Here is a 19,716-nt window from a genome sequence, read left to right on the forward strand (position 1 = left end):
CTATATAACATGTAACAACTGAGTCTATCTGCTAGAACAACAACATATTTGATTCATAATGTAGTTTCAATGTAGTCTAAATCATAGTCTAAATAATAATCCAGTCTAGATTATTATAATATGAAAATTTAAACAAATGGCTACAGGGTTTTTTTTTCCTATGCACATATATATATATATATATATATATACATATATATATATATATACATATCTACTTTTATGGTACTATTGAATGATGACTGGGCCTATAGACAAAAATAATGTTGAGGTCTTCCCTTTTCTATTTATTACAGAACCAGGCATTATCCAACAATAGAACAGGTGTGCAAGAAAAAAAAAATAGAAATGTGATATGGACATAGACAGCATACACACAACACAGCAAAATAGGAACCACAACATGTAGAATACTCTTATTTTATGAACATTATACAATCAATAGATCATGTGACAAACACACAAGCTTTAGTTGGACAAAGCTGAAAATGTATGGCTAGTAGATTGACAAATCATCATTCAATTTTGATAATTCAAGTAATTATTGATTAATTTGGCATGATCCATCTGCTGCTTGCTGATGTTGTTGTAGAGCTTCATCTTCACCTCATAAAACATTAAAAAGTGGTTTATTTCTCTTAAGTTCCACTGTTCCTTTTATTATTATTTTTTTGACGTTTTAATAGTGGTTTGCAGCATGTGGCAAACTCTTTTGGACTAACATTATATATTACTTGTGGGATAAACAATTATAAAGGAACCCTGTATTAACAATTATTAACTGACGTACTAAGTCATTGTTATACCATAGTTCAAAGTAAAGTTTCATTTATACACAAAATAAGCATGTATGTTGATCTTAAATATTTATTTTATGAGTGAAATCTGGGGTTCCTCTGAGCCCGGGTGTGACGTCACTCTCCCATAATGCATGGCTTCCAGCGCGGCGCCCAGCAGTCCAGGCCCGGACTCTCATAAACATCTTTAAAACTGTCCCAAAATGCCGATATTGAGACAGAATGGAGACTGGACCATGAACTGGACGGAGGTACCCTTGGTAAGTAGACTTGTGTCCGTGTCTTTTCACTGAAGCAGGAGTTTTTATCCCTGCTCGGTGAAATATAGAGGAGTTAGCTCCCGCAAGACAAACTCCGGTACAACTTCGTGAACCGCTCATCTTTTGTTTTTTAACCAGCATGCTGGCTCGGCTAACCCCCTAACTTAATCCGCAGCCATACTATCGCCAGTAGGTGAGTTTTGTCGATATAATTTCCAGCGTAATAAACTCCCCGATCTTAAATCATTAAGCCTAAATTCACCTCCGCTGCCGATTTTCATGGACGCAGCAAGGCTAGCAGTCAAATGTAGCCGCGGTCTCATAATGTCCATCTCACCAGTCTCTACCAGTTCAGACTTATTTTTCATTTCAGTCAAACTCTCATCAGCCTGGGTGGAAGTTTTTCCTCACTTCAAAGTCGTCCAACAACACAAACATTGTTGCCGTCGCCTTTAAATAATGGAGCAGCAATAAAGTTGAGAAAATGTTGAAATTCAAGCTTCACAGTAGCTCCATGCCGAGGACCCACAAGATGGCACTACCAGCTCCCATCACCTTACTCTTGTTGCAAAGTCATTGTTTAGTCCTCTTATTACCATATCCACTGCTGTCCCTTTTGTGTAATAACATGGAGAACATCGAGTGGTGGAAAATAGTTTAAAGTCTAATTTACAATAGAGGAATGGGCCATTGCACAGAACAAGTCCTGAATTCAAATGGGAAAAAAAATGCAGCCGCCTCTGAAAGTAAATGTTCTCATTCTGTGAGGCATGGACCAGTTTAGAATGTTAAATTATTAATGCAAGCAGTGGTTAAGGTCATACCGGTTCTTAATATTTGTAACTCCAAATCACATATTTGTGACAACAGGAATATATATGTATGTATATATATATATATATATATATAATACTAAGGGAACTGGTACAGTGGTCAGATACTGTTGTAAAGAGTGCAATACTCCCATCTCGATGGTAGTTAGGTTGTAGTTCAAGTCTGATGAGGTTATGTTTCTCTTAATATAAACAAAATGTGCAGTGTCAACCCAACAATGTATTGATCCTACTAAGTTTTGTGTGTGCATCCAAAGCCTAATGTATTTTGAACTATCTGAAGGGACAAAGCCGAATTTCCAATTTTTTCAGCTATGAATTCTTGTTCATGTGTTTTATTGTGATTTACTCTTATTCTTCTGGGCAAAAGAGCGAAATTCTTTTCCAAACTCAAGCACCATATGTGGATGAATCTGCTGGTGAAAAATGCACAATTTACCTCCTAAGTAATGTTTGTTTAAAAAAAAAAGTAGTGACCAGCCGCTAAAGGGAATTATTGGGCCTTAAAGATTGTTCTTAAAGATTACCATATTTAGTGGGAACCACTGGGGTTGGGACTGACTATATGCACTTACACATACAGAGAAAGTCAAGGAATGTAAAGAAATTAATTTTGATCACATAAAGTGCAAACATTTTGTTAGATGTTCATTAAATAAACACATGGTGCTATATATGGTAAATAGACTGAGTGGGATGTGTGGAATACATACTGTATGGTTTGCTAACATGTAAGGATGTTACTTATGGCTGGTGTAACTGAATAATTATTCTCTCGGGAGATTGAAAATAAAAGCCTTTTTTAGTAATTACATGGGCTTAATGTTCCTTTTTTTTGTATAAATAAAAATTGAGCTTGAATTTCACTTCACTATTTTTTTAGACGCACGATTAATGTGTGCATGTTCTGAGCGCAGCACTATCATGTTTGCCCCATATTGATGCTAGTGCACAAATCAACAAATATCTCATACAGACATTGATGCAACAACCCAGGCTAACAGCAGCATATACACATTAAAAAATAAATCTGCAACGTTTGCATACATTTTAAAATGTATATTGCAAATAACAATGTAAGGCAATTCTTGATTGGGAATATATATATATGTGTGTGTGTGTGTGTGTGTGTGTGTGTGTGTATATGTAATATATGTGTGTGTGTGTGTGTTTTTATTACATTCTGTGTGAGTGAGTGTGAGAGAGAACAGGTGAGTGAATGTAACTAGTTTCTAACTGACATCATAACTGACAGTTGTTGTTTTTTTTAGCATGCAGTATTTCATTGTTCTGGATTGTTTCAAAAGTATTAAACATACATTTGCAGAAAGCAAGCCTATGTATCCACTCCAATGTTAATAAGAGTATTGAAAACTTGAAAAATATAAATTTTTAGTACATTCAGAAAAAAAAGTTTAAATGTGCGATTAATCAAGTTAACTCATGACAATCATTCGTTTAATCGTGATTAAATATTTTAATCGATTGACAGCCCTACTAATAATAATACAGGGTTCATACAATACAGGTTTTTTTTGTTTTTTTTTAATGTGACGTCTCGTCAGAGAGAAAGTGGAGGTCCCTCAGGTCGTGTGCAGCTACAGCGTAAAGTACCTCTCCCCCCGCGCACCTCTGGTGGCGTTTACAAGCAGGTAGCTCTGCAGGCTGTATGATGGCTGAAAGAGGCGAGACCCATGAACTTTTCCCCCCGTCTAAATGGACTAAGTCGGCTGTATGACAATACTTCGGCTACCGTAATAAGACGACCACGGCTTGGAGGAAGAAGGTTGTTTTATTCACTAAAAATAATTCATTTATGTCGTGACTTGAGTTGCAGGTTTAGCCTCAGTTAAAGGACTGCACTTATTTTTTTATTATTTATTTTTTATACATATTTACTAATGTTCCATCATGTTCTTTATATTGTTTAAAAATAAAAGACTTTTCAATGGAAAAGTTTTCTTTTTTTGTTTTTAAATACAGACATTTCAAAATAACACATTTTAGAGCTGTAATCATAATACCGTGAAACCGTGATATTTTTTGATATCATACCGTCAGAATCTCATACCGGCCCATGCCTAGTCGTGACCATGAAAGCCAAACTTTCTTGAAAGCCCCTCCTCAAATCTCGCTCCAAGGTTTTCTGAAAAGTTGACAGCTCTGGTTATGATGTTCAACAAAAGCCTCAACAAATATCTCCAACTGAAACAGATTTGGGATGGAGGCAGGTAAAAACCTGGTACTGTTCCCTATAGTCGCTATGTGGGCTTACCTTTGTTAAACTACTTAAATGAAGTCATGGAAATGGGGTTAAATGTTATGGAATAGTTACGGAAAAATTGTGGTAAAAATGTGTGGGAACCCTGAAATATGTAGTAGTACATTTATTGTGTTTTCATTTATTTTTCAAGAATTTTTTTTATACATATGTTTAAAATTGAATTAGAACTGAAGATTTTGAATAATCTATTTGAGTTCTGCCGAGTGTCTGACTGACTTTGAAATAATCTAAACTTTATTGTATTGCTTTATTAAAGCAATACAGTTGAAGTTATATGAATTTGCAAAAGAGTGTAAACATTTCATTTAAAATACTTAGCTTGCTAAATGTCTCCCCTATTCAAGCCATGGCTCCCCTTTCAAATGTAGTCTGCATGGCTGATAGTATTGCAGATAGTATTCCAGATAGTGACTTCGAAAAAAAGGAAAAAAGATTTATACAACTTCTCATCTTCAAGGTCTGAGGATGATACTGAGTGAAATTGAAGTCTGTGGTGTCAAATCTGTAAGAGGAGATAGTTAAAGTACAAGGCTGGTAAAAGGGCAAAACAGCGCCAAATTTGCAACTTTGAATCAAAATGGCTGACTTTCTGTCGGACTTAGGATATGGGTCCAAGAGTTTTTTTGTGCGTCCGGTCATGATACATATGCATACCAAATTTTGTAGGTGATTCATGTAGGTGCATATAGGAGGTGGGGCTTCAACTTTTAATGGTCCAGTGGGCGCAGTAGAGCCATCTTTTCACTTAAAAGGCCCAGATTATATCAGAAGTCAATATTCGTGACTCTTGATGGATGTGTGAAATTTGGCGGTTGTAAGAGTTTGTCAGTACATACAAAATGGGAAAAAGGCTATGGAGTCCCCTCGGCACACCCGGTCCCTATCACGTTAAATCATAACATTTTTCGCCAGATGTGATGTGGTGTGAAGTTTGGTGAGTTTTCGAGTATGTTTAGGCCCTCAAAATGGGTTTGTTTTGGCGGAAGAAAAATAATAAGAATTTCTACATTTCAATAATTGAAAAATCCCCAAAGCAGATTATTTGGAATTTTTATTCACATTAGCTTTAAAAAAAAAAGAAAGAAAAAAAACTGTTCTTGTTTAAAGGCTAAAAAATCATTTTAATATCGGTTTAGGAAAAACCAATTGTCGAATAGACAGCTAATGACCACTAGTCTAGCTTGCTACCTTGTCAACCATGCTCAACATTACAAATCTGAAATGACACCATGCACCGGTTGTTAAATTAATTGGGTTCACACTCAAAAACCTTCTGCCTTTTCATATACTGAACCTTTGAGTTATAATATTTATACTATATGAGGTAATGATTCTGGATTCATATTACTACTACTAATTGATATTTTTGTCAATTTACAATTTTTTCCATTGGCTTTCCAGAAAAAAATGATATAACACAATATAAAATGACATTGGGACAGGAGTAGGACTGAACGATTTTAGGAAAAGATCTAACTGCGATTTTTCTGGCAGATATTGCGATTTCGATTTGATTCACGATTTCCTTAATTGTGTTAAGTTAAAAAAAAGAAAAGTTTAATAAAATACAGAACAATTTTTAAAAAGCCCCAATGTTAAATAAGTAATAAAAACAAAATTCAACAATTCCAATAAAGGAAAAAAGAATCTTGCTCAAGTAGGTAGGTCAAGGTCAGTCTTTTATGGCTCAAGAGATCTAGCTTATCAACATCTATAGCAGCAGTTAAAGTACTTTATTCATCTTTTTAAGTGAAATTGAAAAGTAATGGTAATAAAATAAAACTCTTAAAATAAAATGACCCTTCTGAAAAATATGTCAGACATTAAAACAGGTGGGTCATTCATTTATGGCTCAGCAGCACCCACATAGTCTATTCTGTTCTCTCAACAATAGAGCATTTTCCTGAAAAATAGCAAATATCTTTTTTAAACAAAGGCTGACACCACAAGTCAGGGTGAAGTGCTCCACATTTTTCAACTCTGTTACCACTTTTTCTTTACACTCCGCGTACAGCTATGGGATGGCAACCTGGTTGAAGTAGGTGCAGGAGGGAATCATATATCTTCTGTCCAGCGTGCAGAGGAGGTTTTTAAATCCGTCTTTGGTGTGTCCTTAGCAATGTAGTGTGCTATGGCCGTCGTTATCTCCCGGTGTCTTCGGCTGCTCTTATCATACAGACTTACACTGGCAAAAGATGCTGTAATTGTAGTCTGTTTGCCACAGTGGGCCTGTATCATTTTCACCAGACTTTTTGGTCATGCACTCGTCATGCAAATGCCTGTGGTGATTTTTCAAGTGCCGGTATAAATTGGTTGTGTTTCCGCTGGATGTTCCAACTTTAGCGCGACACAGTACCTGTTTCTGGTGCACGTCTGCAGCCTCAAACCCGAAATACTTCCATATGACCGACATACTTTTTTTTCTTGGGGATTAAATCCCCTAACTCTGCTTCTGGTCCAGCTGAAGCCTTTTCTGAATAATTACAGTTAAGGAGCAGGTTAATACTGATTGGTTAGCGTGACCTAAACTTTCTGTCTTGTATGGAAGCAAATCTGTCTCGCCAGATTTTACAATTTCATTAGGGGCACTAACCAACAATGAATTACAATGTGCTATATTGGGATAGGTAACATTATTGCTATATGAAAGACCTTGTATTGGGATATGTGATTTTAGTCATATCGCCCAGCCCTACATTGAATTTCTTGAGTGGATTTTTTTGCATTGAAACTATATATAACGTTTTTGCCTCTGAATTTAACCCTTCAAATTATCAATAACTCATTTTCACTTTGATTTTGAAATCAAATAATATACAGTGCTGCTCGAAAGTTTGTGAACCCTTTCGAATTTTCTCTATTTCTTCATAAATATGACCAGAAACGTGATCAGATTTTTAAGTCCTAAAACTATATAAAATGAACCCAATTAAACAAGTGAGATAAAACATCAAACTTATTCCTTTATTTATTGGGGAATTTTTTCCAATCTTACATATGTGTGTGTATGTGAACCCTTGTTTTCAATAACTGGTGACCCGCAAAAACAAACAAAAAACATTTCCACTGACTATTTATCAGCCCTGCATATCAAACTCAGAGTAATTTTAGCCCATTCCTCCTTACAGATCAGTCTCAACCCTGAGATTGGTGGGCTTCTTAAGATTAACTGCTCCCTTCAGGTTCTTCCACAGAATTTATATAGGATACAGGCCAGGACTTTGATTCGGCTATTCCAAAACATTAACTTTCTTCTGCTATATTTTTTGATAGAACAACTTGTTTGTTTAGGGTCATTGTCTTGCTGCGTGACCAGGGTTTCCACGGTCATGAAATTCCTGGAAAAGGTATGAAATCAGAAAAACTGTTTTCCACGCCTGGAAATGGTTTGGAATTAGGTGAATGTTTTGGAAAAGTTTTGAATTAGGGATGGCCTAATCTGATATCAATGATAACGGATATAAGACAGGCTGCATGAACTTCAATTACTTGTCACATGCCACACAGGTATGCCGATAGTTGGCACGTCTCAAAAGCAAGTCAAGTTAGCCAGCAGGATGTTTATCTGAAAAAATGCCAGGCAAGTGTGTTTTTAATAATGTGTGTAAAACTTATGATGTTGGCAACGTGGGAGAAGCAGCATTTATTTGTAAAGGCGTAGACCACCCATAAAATCGGAATTTGCAAATTACTATCTCCCCTGTATATTACTCTAATTATTAATTGTCACAGCTGTGACATATGGATTCATCAATTTCTATACTTAGCTTTTTAATATCTTCTAATATGTGATCTGGGGCCCGACACCTCCTCTGGATGTAATTACGAAATGTAAGCATAATGTTTCTCACAGTATAGTCAGATCAAAGTGTCAAAACACCTGTTAAAAGGCACCAGAATACAGGAAATGACATCTACTCTGTTAAGAATTGTGTGGGTGAAGTTTTCTAAAATTGATTGGTAAAAATGTGTGGGAACCCTGCATGACTCACTTTCTGTTGAGCATCAGGTCAGGAACATATACCTTGATGTTTTCCTGTAGAATTTGCCAGTACAACTCAGAACTCATAGCTCCATCAGTGTTTGCAAGCTGTTCTGTTCCAGAAGCTGCAAAGCAGACTAAAACATGATACTGTCATCATAATGTTTCACAGATGGAATGAGGTTCTTATGTTGGAATGCAGTGTTTGCTGCCGCACAAAACGCTTCTCATTCAAGCCAGAAAGTTTGATTTTGGTTTCATCCGTCCTCAAAACATTTTTCCAAAAGGCCTCTGGATTATCCACATGGTCTTGAGCAAACTAGACAGCAGCAGTGATCTTTTTGGAGAGAAGTGGCTTTCTCTTTGCAACTCTGCCATGCACACCATTGACATATACGGTTCTCCTGATTGTGGACACATGAACATTGACTGTAGCCACTGCAAGAGAGGTCTTTAGTTTCCTACATGTTGCCCTTGGGTCCTTGTAGCTTCCCTGACTATTTCAAAACTTGATTTTGGTGTGATCTTTGTTGTTCAACCACTCCTGGGGAAGGTAACATGGTTTTGGATGTTGGGTTTACATTAGCCAGTATATGCTGGTGTTTGGCTGGTATCACGTGTTTTTGGCTGGCAGTTTAAATTATCAACGGCCAAAATGTCACCCGACACCCAGTTTTTTAATTTTTTATACATATTTTATACTACTGTATAGTAGGGCTGCAGCTATCGATTATATGTGTAATCGATTATTCTATCGATTATTTCATCGATTAATCGAGTAATCGAATACATTATTTTGCCTTATTAAATAGCGAAAGTAAAGATGAGAAAAAGGACAAAAAAGACATGTCTCTGAAAATGAACAATCAATTGGGTTTTATTCTTAAACTAAACTCACTTATTACATTTAACTTCAGTACTTTCTGAAACAAATAAATGAAAATAATAACCCAGTAAAGTCAAATGACTTTGAAACAAGACATATTTAAGATTTATAACTTAGACAAAGGCTATTTGGTCCGAATATTCAATTGTTTTAATCAAAACTAAACCCATTTATTGCATTTAACTTCAATGCCCTCTGAAACAAATACATGGACCTACTAACTTTTAGTGTGACTTGATTTTTATTTTTGCATCATTAGGCTACCATACTATTAAATGCACTAGATTGCACCGCCCCTCCTACCTCAGGTTTTCAGTGTAGAGACCTGAGATCAACCTCCCTGCTCCTCTCCTCATCTCCTACAGCTGACTGGCTGACTGAGATCTTCTCAGCAGGTAGAAACTGATAGTTCACTAACTAGAACAACAAGCTTAATGATCCACACGGTGACGTTAGAAAAGGAAGATATGACGGGCAAATAAACGATATAAAACCGATCGGTTTGGGTGTGTGTGTGTGTGCGCGCCTCCAGTTACATTGTATACCATTGTTGCCATGGTGATTAACTTTACTGTTTGTTATATTGTTTCCAGACCATACACACCCAAATATCATCATATCCTCACACCATCCACCTCCAATTATCTATACCATCACCTGTAACATCTGCTGATGAAGGATTATAATTAAATGTTCACTAAATGAAAACCTCCAGTCCCTGTACTTCAATCAGTATTACGTATAAAGTGCAGAAGAGCTGCTACAGACATTGCAGTTTGATCATTTTTGTTTTAAATTGTTGCACTTTAAGAGATACTTAAGTTTGCATTTTTATTTGGCAAAATTGCACAAACTATTTAATTTAAAAACTGTTCAGAAATATTCTTTGGCCTAAATTGTCTGTTTTCTTTTTTCTTTTAGGGTTATGTTTTACATAGGGAAATGGTTTGGTTGCACTGTTCAGAAACTTGCGAATTAGTCTCAAAAATCAATGTAAAAAAGAATCGTGATAAAATTGTGATCGTGATTTTATTGTAAAACAATCTTGATATATTTTTGCCATATCGCCCACCCCTACCTGTACCTTTGCACCCCTAATAGAGCATAATATGAAACAATAGATGTTTTACTGGTGTTACAGCGTATGTATTGTCATATCGCACAGCCCTACTTGCAGTGGTCGGCAACTTGCGGCCCGCAGGCCAAAACTGGCCCAACAGCAATAATAACTGGCCCGCCAGATTATTCTGATGAACTGATTTATTTAACGGTCTGCAGGTAGTGGACTGTGCCTTGCTGAAATAGCCATGCTATGTGTGGTATGAAGAAGAAAAGGTAGACAGCACCTAGTGGTCATTTATTTTAAACTTTGATTGTGTATTATTTATTGGTGATTTTAATATCTATGTGTGATGTGAATCCATACCCCTGGAATCCATACCCCATTCTGAATCTCATTGACTCTTTTAATCTCACACAGTAGGGCTGAAAGATATATCGTTGTAGTATCTATATCGAGATATGAAGGTGCGATATATTAATATCGCAAAAAACGACGATATGGATATCAAATGTGGAGATATACAGAGATAGGCTACAGGACGTTGTTGTCGAGCGAGGTACAGAGTTAATGAAGTGGAGCGCTGACGTAAAGCCGGTGAATCAGATCAATAAGCGTTATTTTCTGATTGTTTCACAGCGGTTATGTTCAACAGCACAAGTAAACTTCCCCTCATACCTCCACTCAACCCTGCAGCTCCGCCTCAAACCTCTGAATGTGTGTGCACACCAGCGCAGCTTCAGTTTCAATGTAAAAAAGCAAAGGCTTAATGAGCGATCATCTTTACTTCCATCTGTACAATAAATCAACTGTGATCCTGTTCCACTTCACACCAAGCGCGACAAACGAGAATCCGTTGCGCTATCGCTCGAGTTTTGACGCGTGACCATAGTGTAAAATTTGCGTCATCGCGCGAGTAGTGAGCCCGCCCATTTTCACTAGATAACAACAACATTGCTTCTTCAATCATCAACCATGGCTGAGATCACTTACTCTTTTCTCTAATATGTGTCCCTGAGGCTCTTCCATTTCTTGCCACACACATTAATTGACAAAAACACAGACGTAAAGCCAGCTATTTGTTTTTTTCTTCTTCTTCTTCTTCAAAACATTATAAGGGAAAGCCAGCTATGCTAACAGGGGCTATACGTAAGTGACGTCAGGAGAATGTCAACGCTGATAGGCTGTCGCGTCACGTGATGTCGCCGCCAAAGTTCAAAATTTTCAACTCACGCGATGGACGCGATTTTCACGGCATCGCCCGTCGCGAATTCGCATCAACTTTACATGTAATCTTGAAACGCGACATCGCGTTTGGTCTGAACGCCCATTAAGTCACCTGGAAGTCGAGTCTTTTATTGATGAGTAAAGACAGTTAGTTTAGTTATTTGAAGAAACACAATGTAGAACAATATATGTTTGGTTTAATAAGTCCAAGGACTTCAAGGTTTGTTTTATAGATATAACCTTTCAATTTTGTTCTCAGAGTGCACCAGAACGATGCATTTGACTTAAAAGTGTACATGTCCCCAAGTGTTTCTCAAGTGGCCATACACTAACTTTAAAAGTGCAAAATTGTCACACAGTTGGTTACTGCCCCGACACATGGAAAGGGACACACACTGGACTTTGTATTGTCTCATGGTTTAAATGTATTTATCAAAGAAATTTGTGACACGTATATCGGACCATTTACTTATGTTATTCACTGTGACGCTGCATTGCTCTCAGGTTGAATCGTGCACACTACCTGCGCACATTCAACCCTTTAACAGAGTCACAGTTCTCCTTAGCTTTTAATGACTGTGCTTCCCACACTATGTGACTCTTGTAGTATCTTGTAGTTCAGCAGTGCTGAAGAGATTACCAGCCTTTTTAACTTCACTTGCGCTGATATTCTGGACTTGATTGCTCCCTTCACGACCAGAGGCCCTAAACCTGCGACAAAGCCGTGGCTAAATGACATTACCCGCATTGTCATACGTACATGTAGACACGCTGAGAGAAAGCGGAAAAAGGACAAGCTCCAAGTCTCTTTAGGGATTTTAAGAGACTGCTGAATACCAGAGAGCCATTAAATCTGCAAAAACACACTTTATTTCTAACCTTGTGTCCAGTAACAGTCATAGGCCCCAGGTCCTTTTTAACACTTTTAATCGGCTTATAAATCCCTGTAATCCCCCTTCTGTTGTGCCATCACCCACTCTATGTGAAAAGATTCTGTGCATTTTTTATTGATAAGATTTCTTCCATTAGGTCTGCACCTTCTACTTCTACCTTATGGCGCTTTTCCACTACACAGTTCCAGCACGACTCGCCTCGGTTCTTTTTGCGTTTCCACTAGGGATAGTACCTGGTACCTGGTACTTTTTTAGTACCTGCTCTGGTGAGGTTCCAAGCGAACCAAGCCGGTACTAAAATGTGACGTCGACACACTGCTGGCCGCTGATTGGTCAGAAGAGTTGTCGCTGGAAGAGTCATGAGCTGTCCCACACAAGAATCAAACCCGGCATTTTTAAATATGGCTCAGGAGGTAGAGCGGTCGTCCTCCAATTGGAAGATTGGCGGTTCGATTCCCGGCTCCTCCAGTCTATATGTCGATGTGTCCTTGGGCAAGACACTTAACCCCAAATTGCTCCCGTTGCTGTGCCAACGGTGTATGAATGTGTACGAATGGTTAGCTTCTACTGATGTGTGCAGGTTGGCACCATGCGTGGTAGCTCCTGCCATCAGTGTATGAATGTGTGTGAATGGGGTGAATGAGTTGTAGTGTAAAGCGATTTGAGTGGTCGAAAAGACTAGAAAGGCGCTGTATAAGTACAGTCCATTCACTGCCTCAATGTCCTCCATTGTTTATGTGTTTTGTGTCGTGTATGAAACGAAGTCACGGCAGTTTCGCGGAGCCGTGCTATGACGACCCCACCCACGTTGAGTAGGTACTTTTTTGTAATGGAAAAGGTCGTTCCTTGTGCCAAACCAAGTCGAGTTGAGCCGAGTCGTGCTAGAACTGTATAGTGAAAAGCGCCATTAGATACTGCTGTGTCTACCGTTTTCCAAGCTGTCTTTGAGCACTACCAGTCCGTGTCACTGTCTGAATTGTCTAAGGTTGTTTTCACACATATAGTTCGATTGTTTGGTCCGCAGCAGGCAATAAATTGTTCCAATGTAGCGTACTGACTAGGGCTTCTCAATTATGGAAAAAATCATAATCACGATTATTTGGGTTGGCTTTAGTTGGCTTTCGGTCTAAGCTTTCAAAATAAAACCGTTGTTATTGTGTGCTTCTCATTATTATTATTAACAAACAAAGTTGGGGCTTGTAATTTATTATAATTACGGGAGTTAAAACGGGAAGGCGGCGGGAGATGGGTCTAAAATACGGGAGAAACCCGGGGAAAACGGGAGTGTTGGCAGCTATGGTGTACAGTGCATGTTGTGTAGGGACGGAAAAAGGCATGCACGGCTTTTTGCAGACTGTTTCGATACAACGTTGCACAACGTTTCCCCCCCCCCCCGATTTTATTAGTTTGGAGATCGTTTGGCCCCAAAATGTAATCACAATCAAAGTTCGATTAATTGAGCAGCCTTAGAAAACAGCCTTAGCCTTTGGTACAGTTCAGTTTCAAAGAAGCAACCAAACGAACCAAAATAGGTCACTTTGGTGTTTATGTCCTTCATTTTCCTCTTTCAACCTGCACAGAAAAAGAAATTACTGGACACAGTCTAGCTTTGCTGCAAGCCACATTTCAGACAGAAGATATATATATATCTTCTGTCTGAAATGTGGCTTGCAGCAAAGCTATATATATATATATATATATATATATATATACCTCATCATTAACGTGTTAATCGCGATGTAAGGGCCCAGCATAACCTGTTATTTTATGTATTTTTCAATCGCATTAATCGCTCTTCACTGACTCACTCACTGTCACAGATTGCTGTTATAATGGACCTCTGTAAACTGTGCACAGTGCACAGCACATGTTCATATGGTAGGAGTCTTCCTGCTGCTGTCATATTCCTGTAATGTCTGCTCATATTGTTGGGACTTTCTTTGTCGGAGGATTTTGATATGAGCAGTCAGCCAAGGAGGTACGGAGCGTCACACACACCAAAAGAAAAAAAAAGATTGGTTTTCTATCACTTATTTGCACGTCATGTCTTCTTTTTATAAAGTCACTGAGGTTGAAACAAGTAACAAGCCTGTTTTGACAATGTTAGAGAAAGTAGAAGAGTAGAAAGTACACATTTTTGTGTTGAAATGTAGGGAGGAAAAGTAAACAGTCGTCAGAAAATTAAATACTCAAGTACAGATACCTGGAAAATCTCCTTTGTACAGTACCGAAGTACAAGTACATACTTCGTTACTTCCCACCTTTTGCTAATTTTTTTGCAAATATTACAGTTTGAAAACAAGGTGCAGCTGTGACTGGAAAATAATCGGATGATGTTGGAGTCGCCGAAAACGCATTGCAGTCACTTCAGCAAACAAACCGAAATAAGGAGTCAAACTAACTACGGTTCGATTAAAGCGCACTAAATGCTGTTGGTGTGAAAACGCCATTAAGGTAGTTCACAAATGAAGACCTTCACAATACCCCCTAGACAGCATTCCCCCCAGTTTGCTAAAAGATGTTTTTAGCACTGTTGGGTCATGCATAAATATCTATCTTACCTCAGGCTGTGTTCATACTGTTTTTAAACATGCTATAGTGCAGCCTCTTCTCAAAAAGCACAATCTAAGCTTCCATTTTTGTCCAAAGTTTTAAAGAAAGTAGTTTTAAAGCAATTACAATTACACATTGATTTTTATAGTATTCCTGAATAGTTCCATTGTGATCCTTATTTTCCTTCCTTCCTTTCATCCTTCCTTTCTTCCATCTTCATTCCTCCTTTTCTTTCTTTGTTCATTCCTTTCTTCATTCTTTCCTTCCTTCCTTCCATCTTTCCGTCCTGTCTTCTTTTCTTCCATCCCTTCCATCTTTTCTCCTCCCTCTGTCCCTTCCTTCCTTCCATCTGTGCTTCCTCCCTTTCTTCCTTCCATTTGTCCTTCCTTCCTTCCATCTTTCCTTCCTATCTTCTTTTCCTTCCTTCCTTTCTTCCTTCCTTCCTATCTTCTTTTCATTCCTTCCTTCCATCCATCCTTCCTTCCTTTCATCTGTCCTTCCCTTTCTTCCTTCCATCTTTTGTTCCTGTCTTCTCCTCCTTCTTTTCCTTCCATCCTTCCATTTGTCCCTCCTGCCATTCTTTCTTCCTTCCATCTTTCCTTCCTTCCATCTTTTAATGATCGGGCCCACATGAGATCAAATTGGGCTGTATCTGGCCCTTGAATGAAAATGAGTTTGACACCCTTGATATAGGCCAATGACCTGCTCTGCTTGTGTTTTACACGGATGGTTATTACTGACGCACATCGCGTCACTCGCTATGTCGCGGAGCAGTTTACTAGAGAGTGAAAACAAAACAAATACGCGCACACACACACACACCCACCCAAACCGATCGGTTTTATATCGTTTATTTGCCCGTCATGTCTTCTTTTTCTAACGTCACCGTGTGGATCATTAAGCTTGTTGTTCTAGTTAGTGAACTATCAGTTTCTACCTGCTGAGAAGATCTCAGTCAGCCAGTCAGCAGTAGGAGATGAGGAGAGGAGCAGGGAGGTTGATCTCAGGTCTCTACACTGAAAACCTGAGGTAGGAGGGGCGGTGCAATCTAGTGCATTTAATAGTATGGTAGCCTAATGATGCAAAAATTAAAATCAGTCACACTAAAAGTAAGTTCATGTATTTGTTTCAGAGGGCATTGAAGTTAAATGTAATAAATGGGTTTAGTTTAAGAATAAAACCCAATTGATTGTTCATCTTTTTTGTCCTTTTTCTCATCTTTACTTTTGCTATTTAATAAGGCAAAATAATTTATTCGATTAATCGATGAAATAATCGATTACACAAATAATCGATAGCTGCAGCCCTAAACCCAACTAGGTTGTAGGGTCCCTCAAGGCTCCATTTTAGGCCCTGTTCTCTGTTCTTTATATATGCTGCCCCTGGGATCCATTTTTAGAAAAACAAATAAAGATTCCATGCAAGCCTTGCTTAACTGTTTAAAAGATGTTAAATTATGGATGGAATTAAACTTCCTGAACCTGAATGAAAAGAAAACTGAAATAATCATCATTTGGGAAATCTGAACTTCTGGATGGCGTTTAAAGTGCTCTAGGCCCATTAGCCTGTTCATACAACCAAACTGAGCAGAGCAGAGAAAAATACTTGGACTGCTGGATTTTTCGTGTTTGACTGATCTTATGAATATCCATAATAAGGAAGCAACACACAATTCTAATTTCACGACAAAATTAAATGGACAACAGCTCTATTTCTGTTTTTTAAATGGTTTCACAAACATTGGTAATTTAAATTATTAATTAATTTTCATATCATAATAGGAATTTCTTTTAAAAGCCCAGTGTGTTCTTTTCCCAAATGAAATATGAAGGTACACAGATTAAAAGTGGCAATATGATTTATCTTGTTTGTTTGTTTGTTTGTTTTACAGGTCTGTAAAGATGTTGCTGCCTCTCTGATTCAGCTGCTGTGACTGTGGTGTTCTGCTGAATACTAAAATAGACTGTGGTCTAACACAACAGCTCTCCTAAGGAAACACACAGACCCAGTCAGACGTTCCAAAGCTCCTCATCACCACAGCCCTTTTGGGGTTGCTATGGCAGCTGCTGTCACAGAAACCAAATGCTGGACACAGGCTTGCCTGAGTGAGGCAGGACATACCACTAGACAGTACGGCAAGACACAGTCAACAAACAGCACTTAGCATTAATTCTAGCACTCAAAGTTAACTATATAGCCATAGATCAATACGCTGATGGTCAACTCTCTGGAGAATCCTCATGAGTCTTGTCTGTGTCTGCTCAGGCTCTTGGCCAGAGTCCCTGTGCAGCAGCAGAGCCAGCACTGTTCCTTCTGATAGACCATGTTCCACCAACAGGACCATCTGAAGAGCCAGCTGCAGGAAAGCCACCCAACTAACAGGCAGCTCTTCCACTGCCAGGAGTGTGGGAAGCAGTACAACACCCAGCTGGGATACAGACGCCACCTGGTGGCAGCACACAGTGCTGCAGCAGGCCTGCCCTGCACAGAAGGGGCCCCATCCTTGCTAGAGCACTTGGGCGGCCACATTGATAGACCTCCACCATCAGAGGGCAACACTAATGCTACTCTGCCAGTGAGAGAAAGGAAGTACTCATGTGAGCGATGCGACCGCCGTTTTTACACTCGTAAGGATGTACGCCGCCATGCTGTGGTGCACACTGGACGACGTGACTTCCTTTGCCCCCGCTGTGCACAGCGCTTTGGTCGCAGAGATCACCTGACCCGTCACTTAAAGAAGAGTCACGCCCAGGAGACAGGATTGATGCCTCCTGGTACACCCAGCACTCCTGTGGCTACACCCACCCCTCCCAACCAGTGCCCAGTGAAGGAGGAGCCTAACCCTGTGACCTCTGACATGGGCTCTGTTTCCAAAGAGGGCATGGAGACTTTCTCCAGGGACATGTACAACTCCTACTCGTTGGCCAATCCTGTTCCCGGGATGGGTCATCCTCACAGCCTCATGCAGGGCACCTTGTCCTCAAGCATGGGTGTTGGTCGCCACATGCCCCCTCCATCCTCTCACCCACACCACCACCACCTGCAACCACCAGCGGCCCCACAGCAGCAGCCCTACAGCAACATGTCCAGGTACCAGCACGGATCTACCTCATATCCTCGCGCAGACGTGGACAGTTTCCTGCTGGACTTGCAGAGTGCCCCCCCACCTCACCTCAGTGCAGTCAACTCTTCTACCTCTATTTCTGCCTCCCCTCAGAGGGAGGTGCTGGGTGAAGGGGTGGGTGCTAGCAGTGACCCCCACCTTCTGTCCAGGAGCCCCGCTGTCTCCTCAACCGAGCTGTCCTGCACCACTAACATGGACCTCGGGCCCCTACTGGGCTTCTTGCCTTTCAGCCTGCCGGCCTATAGTCCTCACATGGGGATGGGAGGGTTAGTGATGAGCTATCCACCAACCACCACCTCCACCCCATCTCCATCCTCCTCTTCAACTGGGCTGTCCTCCCAGGCTCCAGGGCCTTTCACCTTCTTCCAGCCCCCCCAGGCACATGTACCCCAGGGTCCTGGAGCCCACAACCACAGCCAGCTACCTCAGGCATACAGCAGTCCTGCTATGAGCACTTCCAGCTCCCTACCTCACTATTACCAGGCCTTTCAGCAGTAAGCAGCTCTGTCCCCACACAATTTGTTGCCTTCACATGCTCATGGGTATTTGATGAAAATGGTCAAACATTTGAAAGGCATCTTTTATTATAAAACTTTCTTTTTGTTGTTGAACACAACAAATCACCTCATCAGTATTACCTCATTATTTAAAAAGGAAGCTTGAACAATTAACGAAATGTAGTTGATCTCACCAAAAAAGAGTAGTCTACTATTTCTTTACCTGTTACCAACCCTGGATGCACTTAACACATTTGTCACAAGTCATCCAGTTTTAGGTCATCAAGGAAAATTATGGAAAATACAGTGTTGGGAAAAAAACATTTTTTATCCAGTTATGTATTGTGTGTAAGACAGTATCACTGGCCTTACTGAAGGTTACTTTAGATTTTCTTATTTGAGAGTATTTGAGGGTTAGGGTTAGCCTTAGAGCAGAAAAGTTGGTTTAAGATGTACAGATTACATTACACATTAATGAGTACATGGGGAAAATATAGAAATTGCAAACTCAGCAGCACAGTCTGCATTATCCTGCTTAAATCACTAAAATATGCAGTAAGTACCCACCCATCCAGTTAATATCTGTAGAATTCAGAATCAAGCTTCAAAAGAAGTTGGTCTAACAGCTACAGTTCAGAGTAATGGTCAAGCTGGACTGCACTTTTCTGAAGTTTAGGAAAAATACATGTCATTCATTAATAGTGAACAACTTGTAAATCAGAATAGGCTGAACTTAAGACCAGCTCCTCCAGTCAGAGTTCCAAATTGGAAGCGATGCAGTTATGCTAGGTCACATCAGCATTGTGACACAAACTCCATGCTACACAGCTGTCTTTCCCCCTTTTTGTTGCTGTTATGTAGCATCACTAGATTAAAATGCACTTAAGTTCCATTTTCAGAATTGCAGGCCTTAAAACGTTAAAGTGATGCCAAATCACATAAGCTGCTGCTCAACTGCTATCTATGGGTATCTTGGTAGACCTGTTTTTAAAATGGTGGGCCAGAGTGTTTGAAACAATAGGCACAGACAGAGAAATATTCCTTAGAATACGTTTTCTTGATCTCCATATGCTATAATAATGAAGACCGATCATCTGTCTGATTCAACTGGCAACTAATGGTGAACCAATCTGATATTCCTGCCTACTTTTTAATTGCTTCCAGTCTCTACTCATCCATGTCTCACTTCCTGTGATGCTCCCAGCATCCTCAGGGTGTCTTGTGTCTCTGAAAGGGCAGGGCTTCAGAGAGCAGATCAAGTTTTTGTTTGTTGTAAAAACCCTTTCAACCTCTTTAATCTGCTGTTAAAAGATCAAACTG

The 19,716-nt window shown here is 39.5% G+C and overlaps 1 protein-coding gene across 1 annotated transcript; it reads left to right on the plus strand.

The window, feature by feature from the left end:
• Positions 1-950: 950 nt before the first annotated feature.
• On the plus strand, positions 951-18,397 carry LOC133987829 (zinc finger protein PLAGL2-like). The gene is made up of 2 exons (XM_062427295.1): positions 951-1,057; positions 16,667-18,397. The coding sequence occupies exon 2, from the start codon at positions 17,099-17,101 to the stop codon at positions 18,395-18,397; it is 1,299 nt and encodes a 432-aa protein (XP_062283279.1). The 5' UTR covers positions 951-1,057; positions 16,667-17,098.
• Positions 18,398-19,716: the final 1,319 nt, after the last annotated feature.

This window comes from Scomber scombrus, chromosome 10 (genome assembly GCF_963691925.1).
Source record: "Scomber scombrus chromosome 10, fScoSco1.1, whole genome shotgun sequence".
Lineage (NCBI taxonomy): Eukaryota > Metazoa > Chordata > Actinopteri > Scombriformes > Scombridae > Scomber > Scomber scombrus.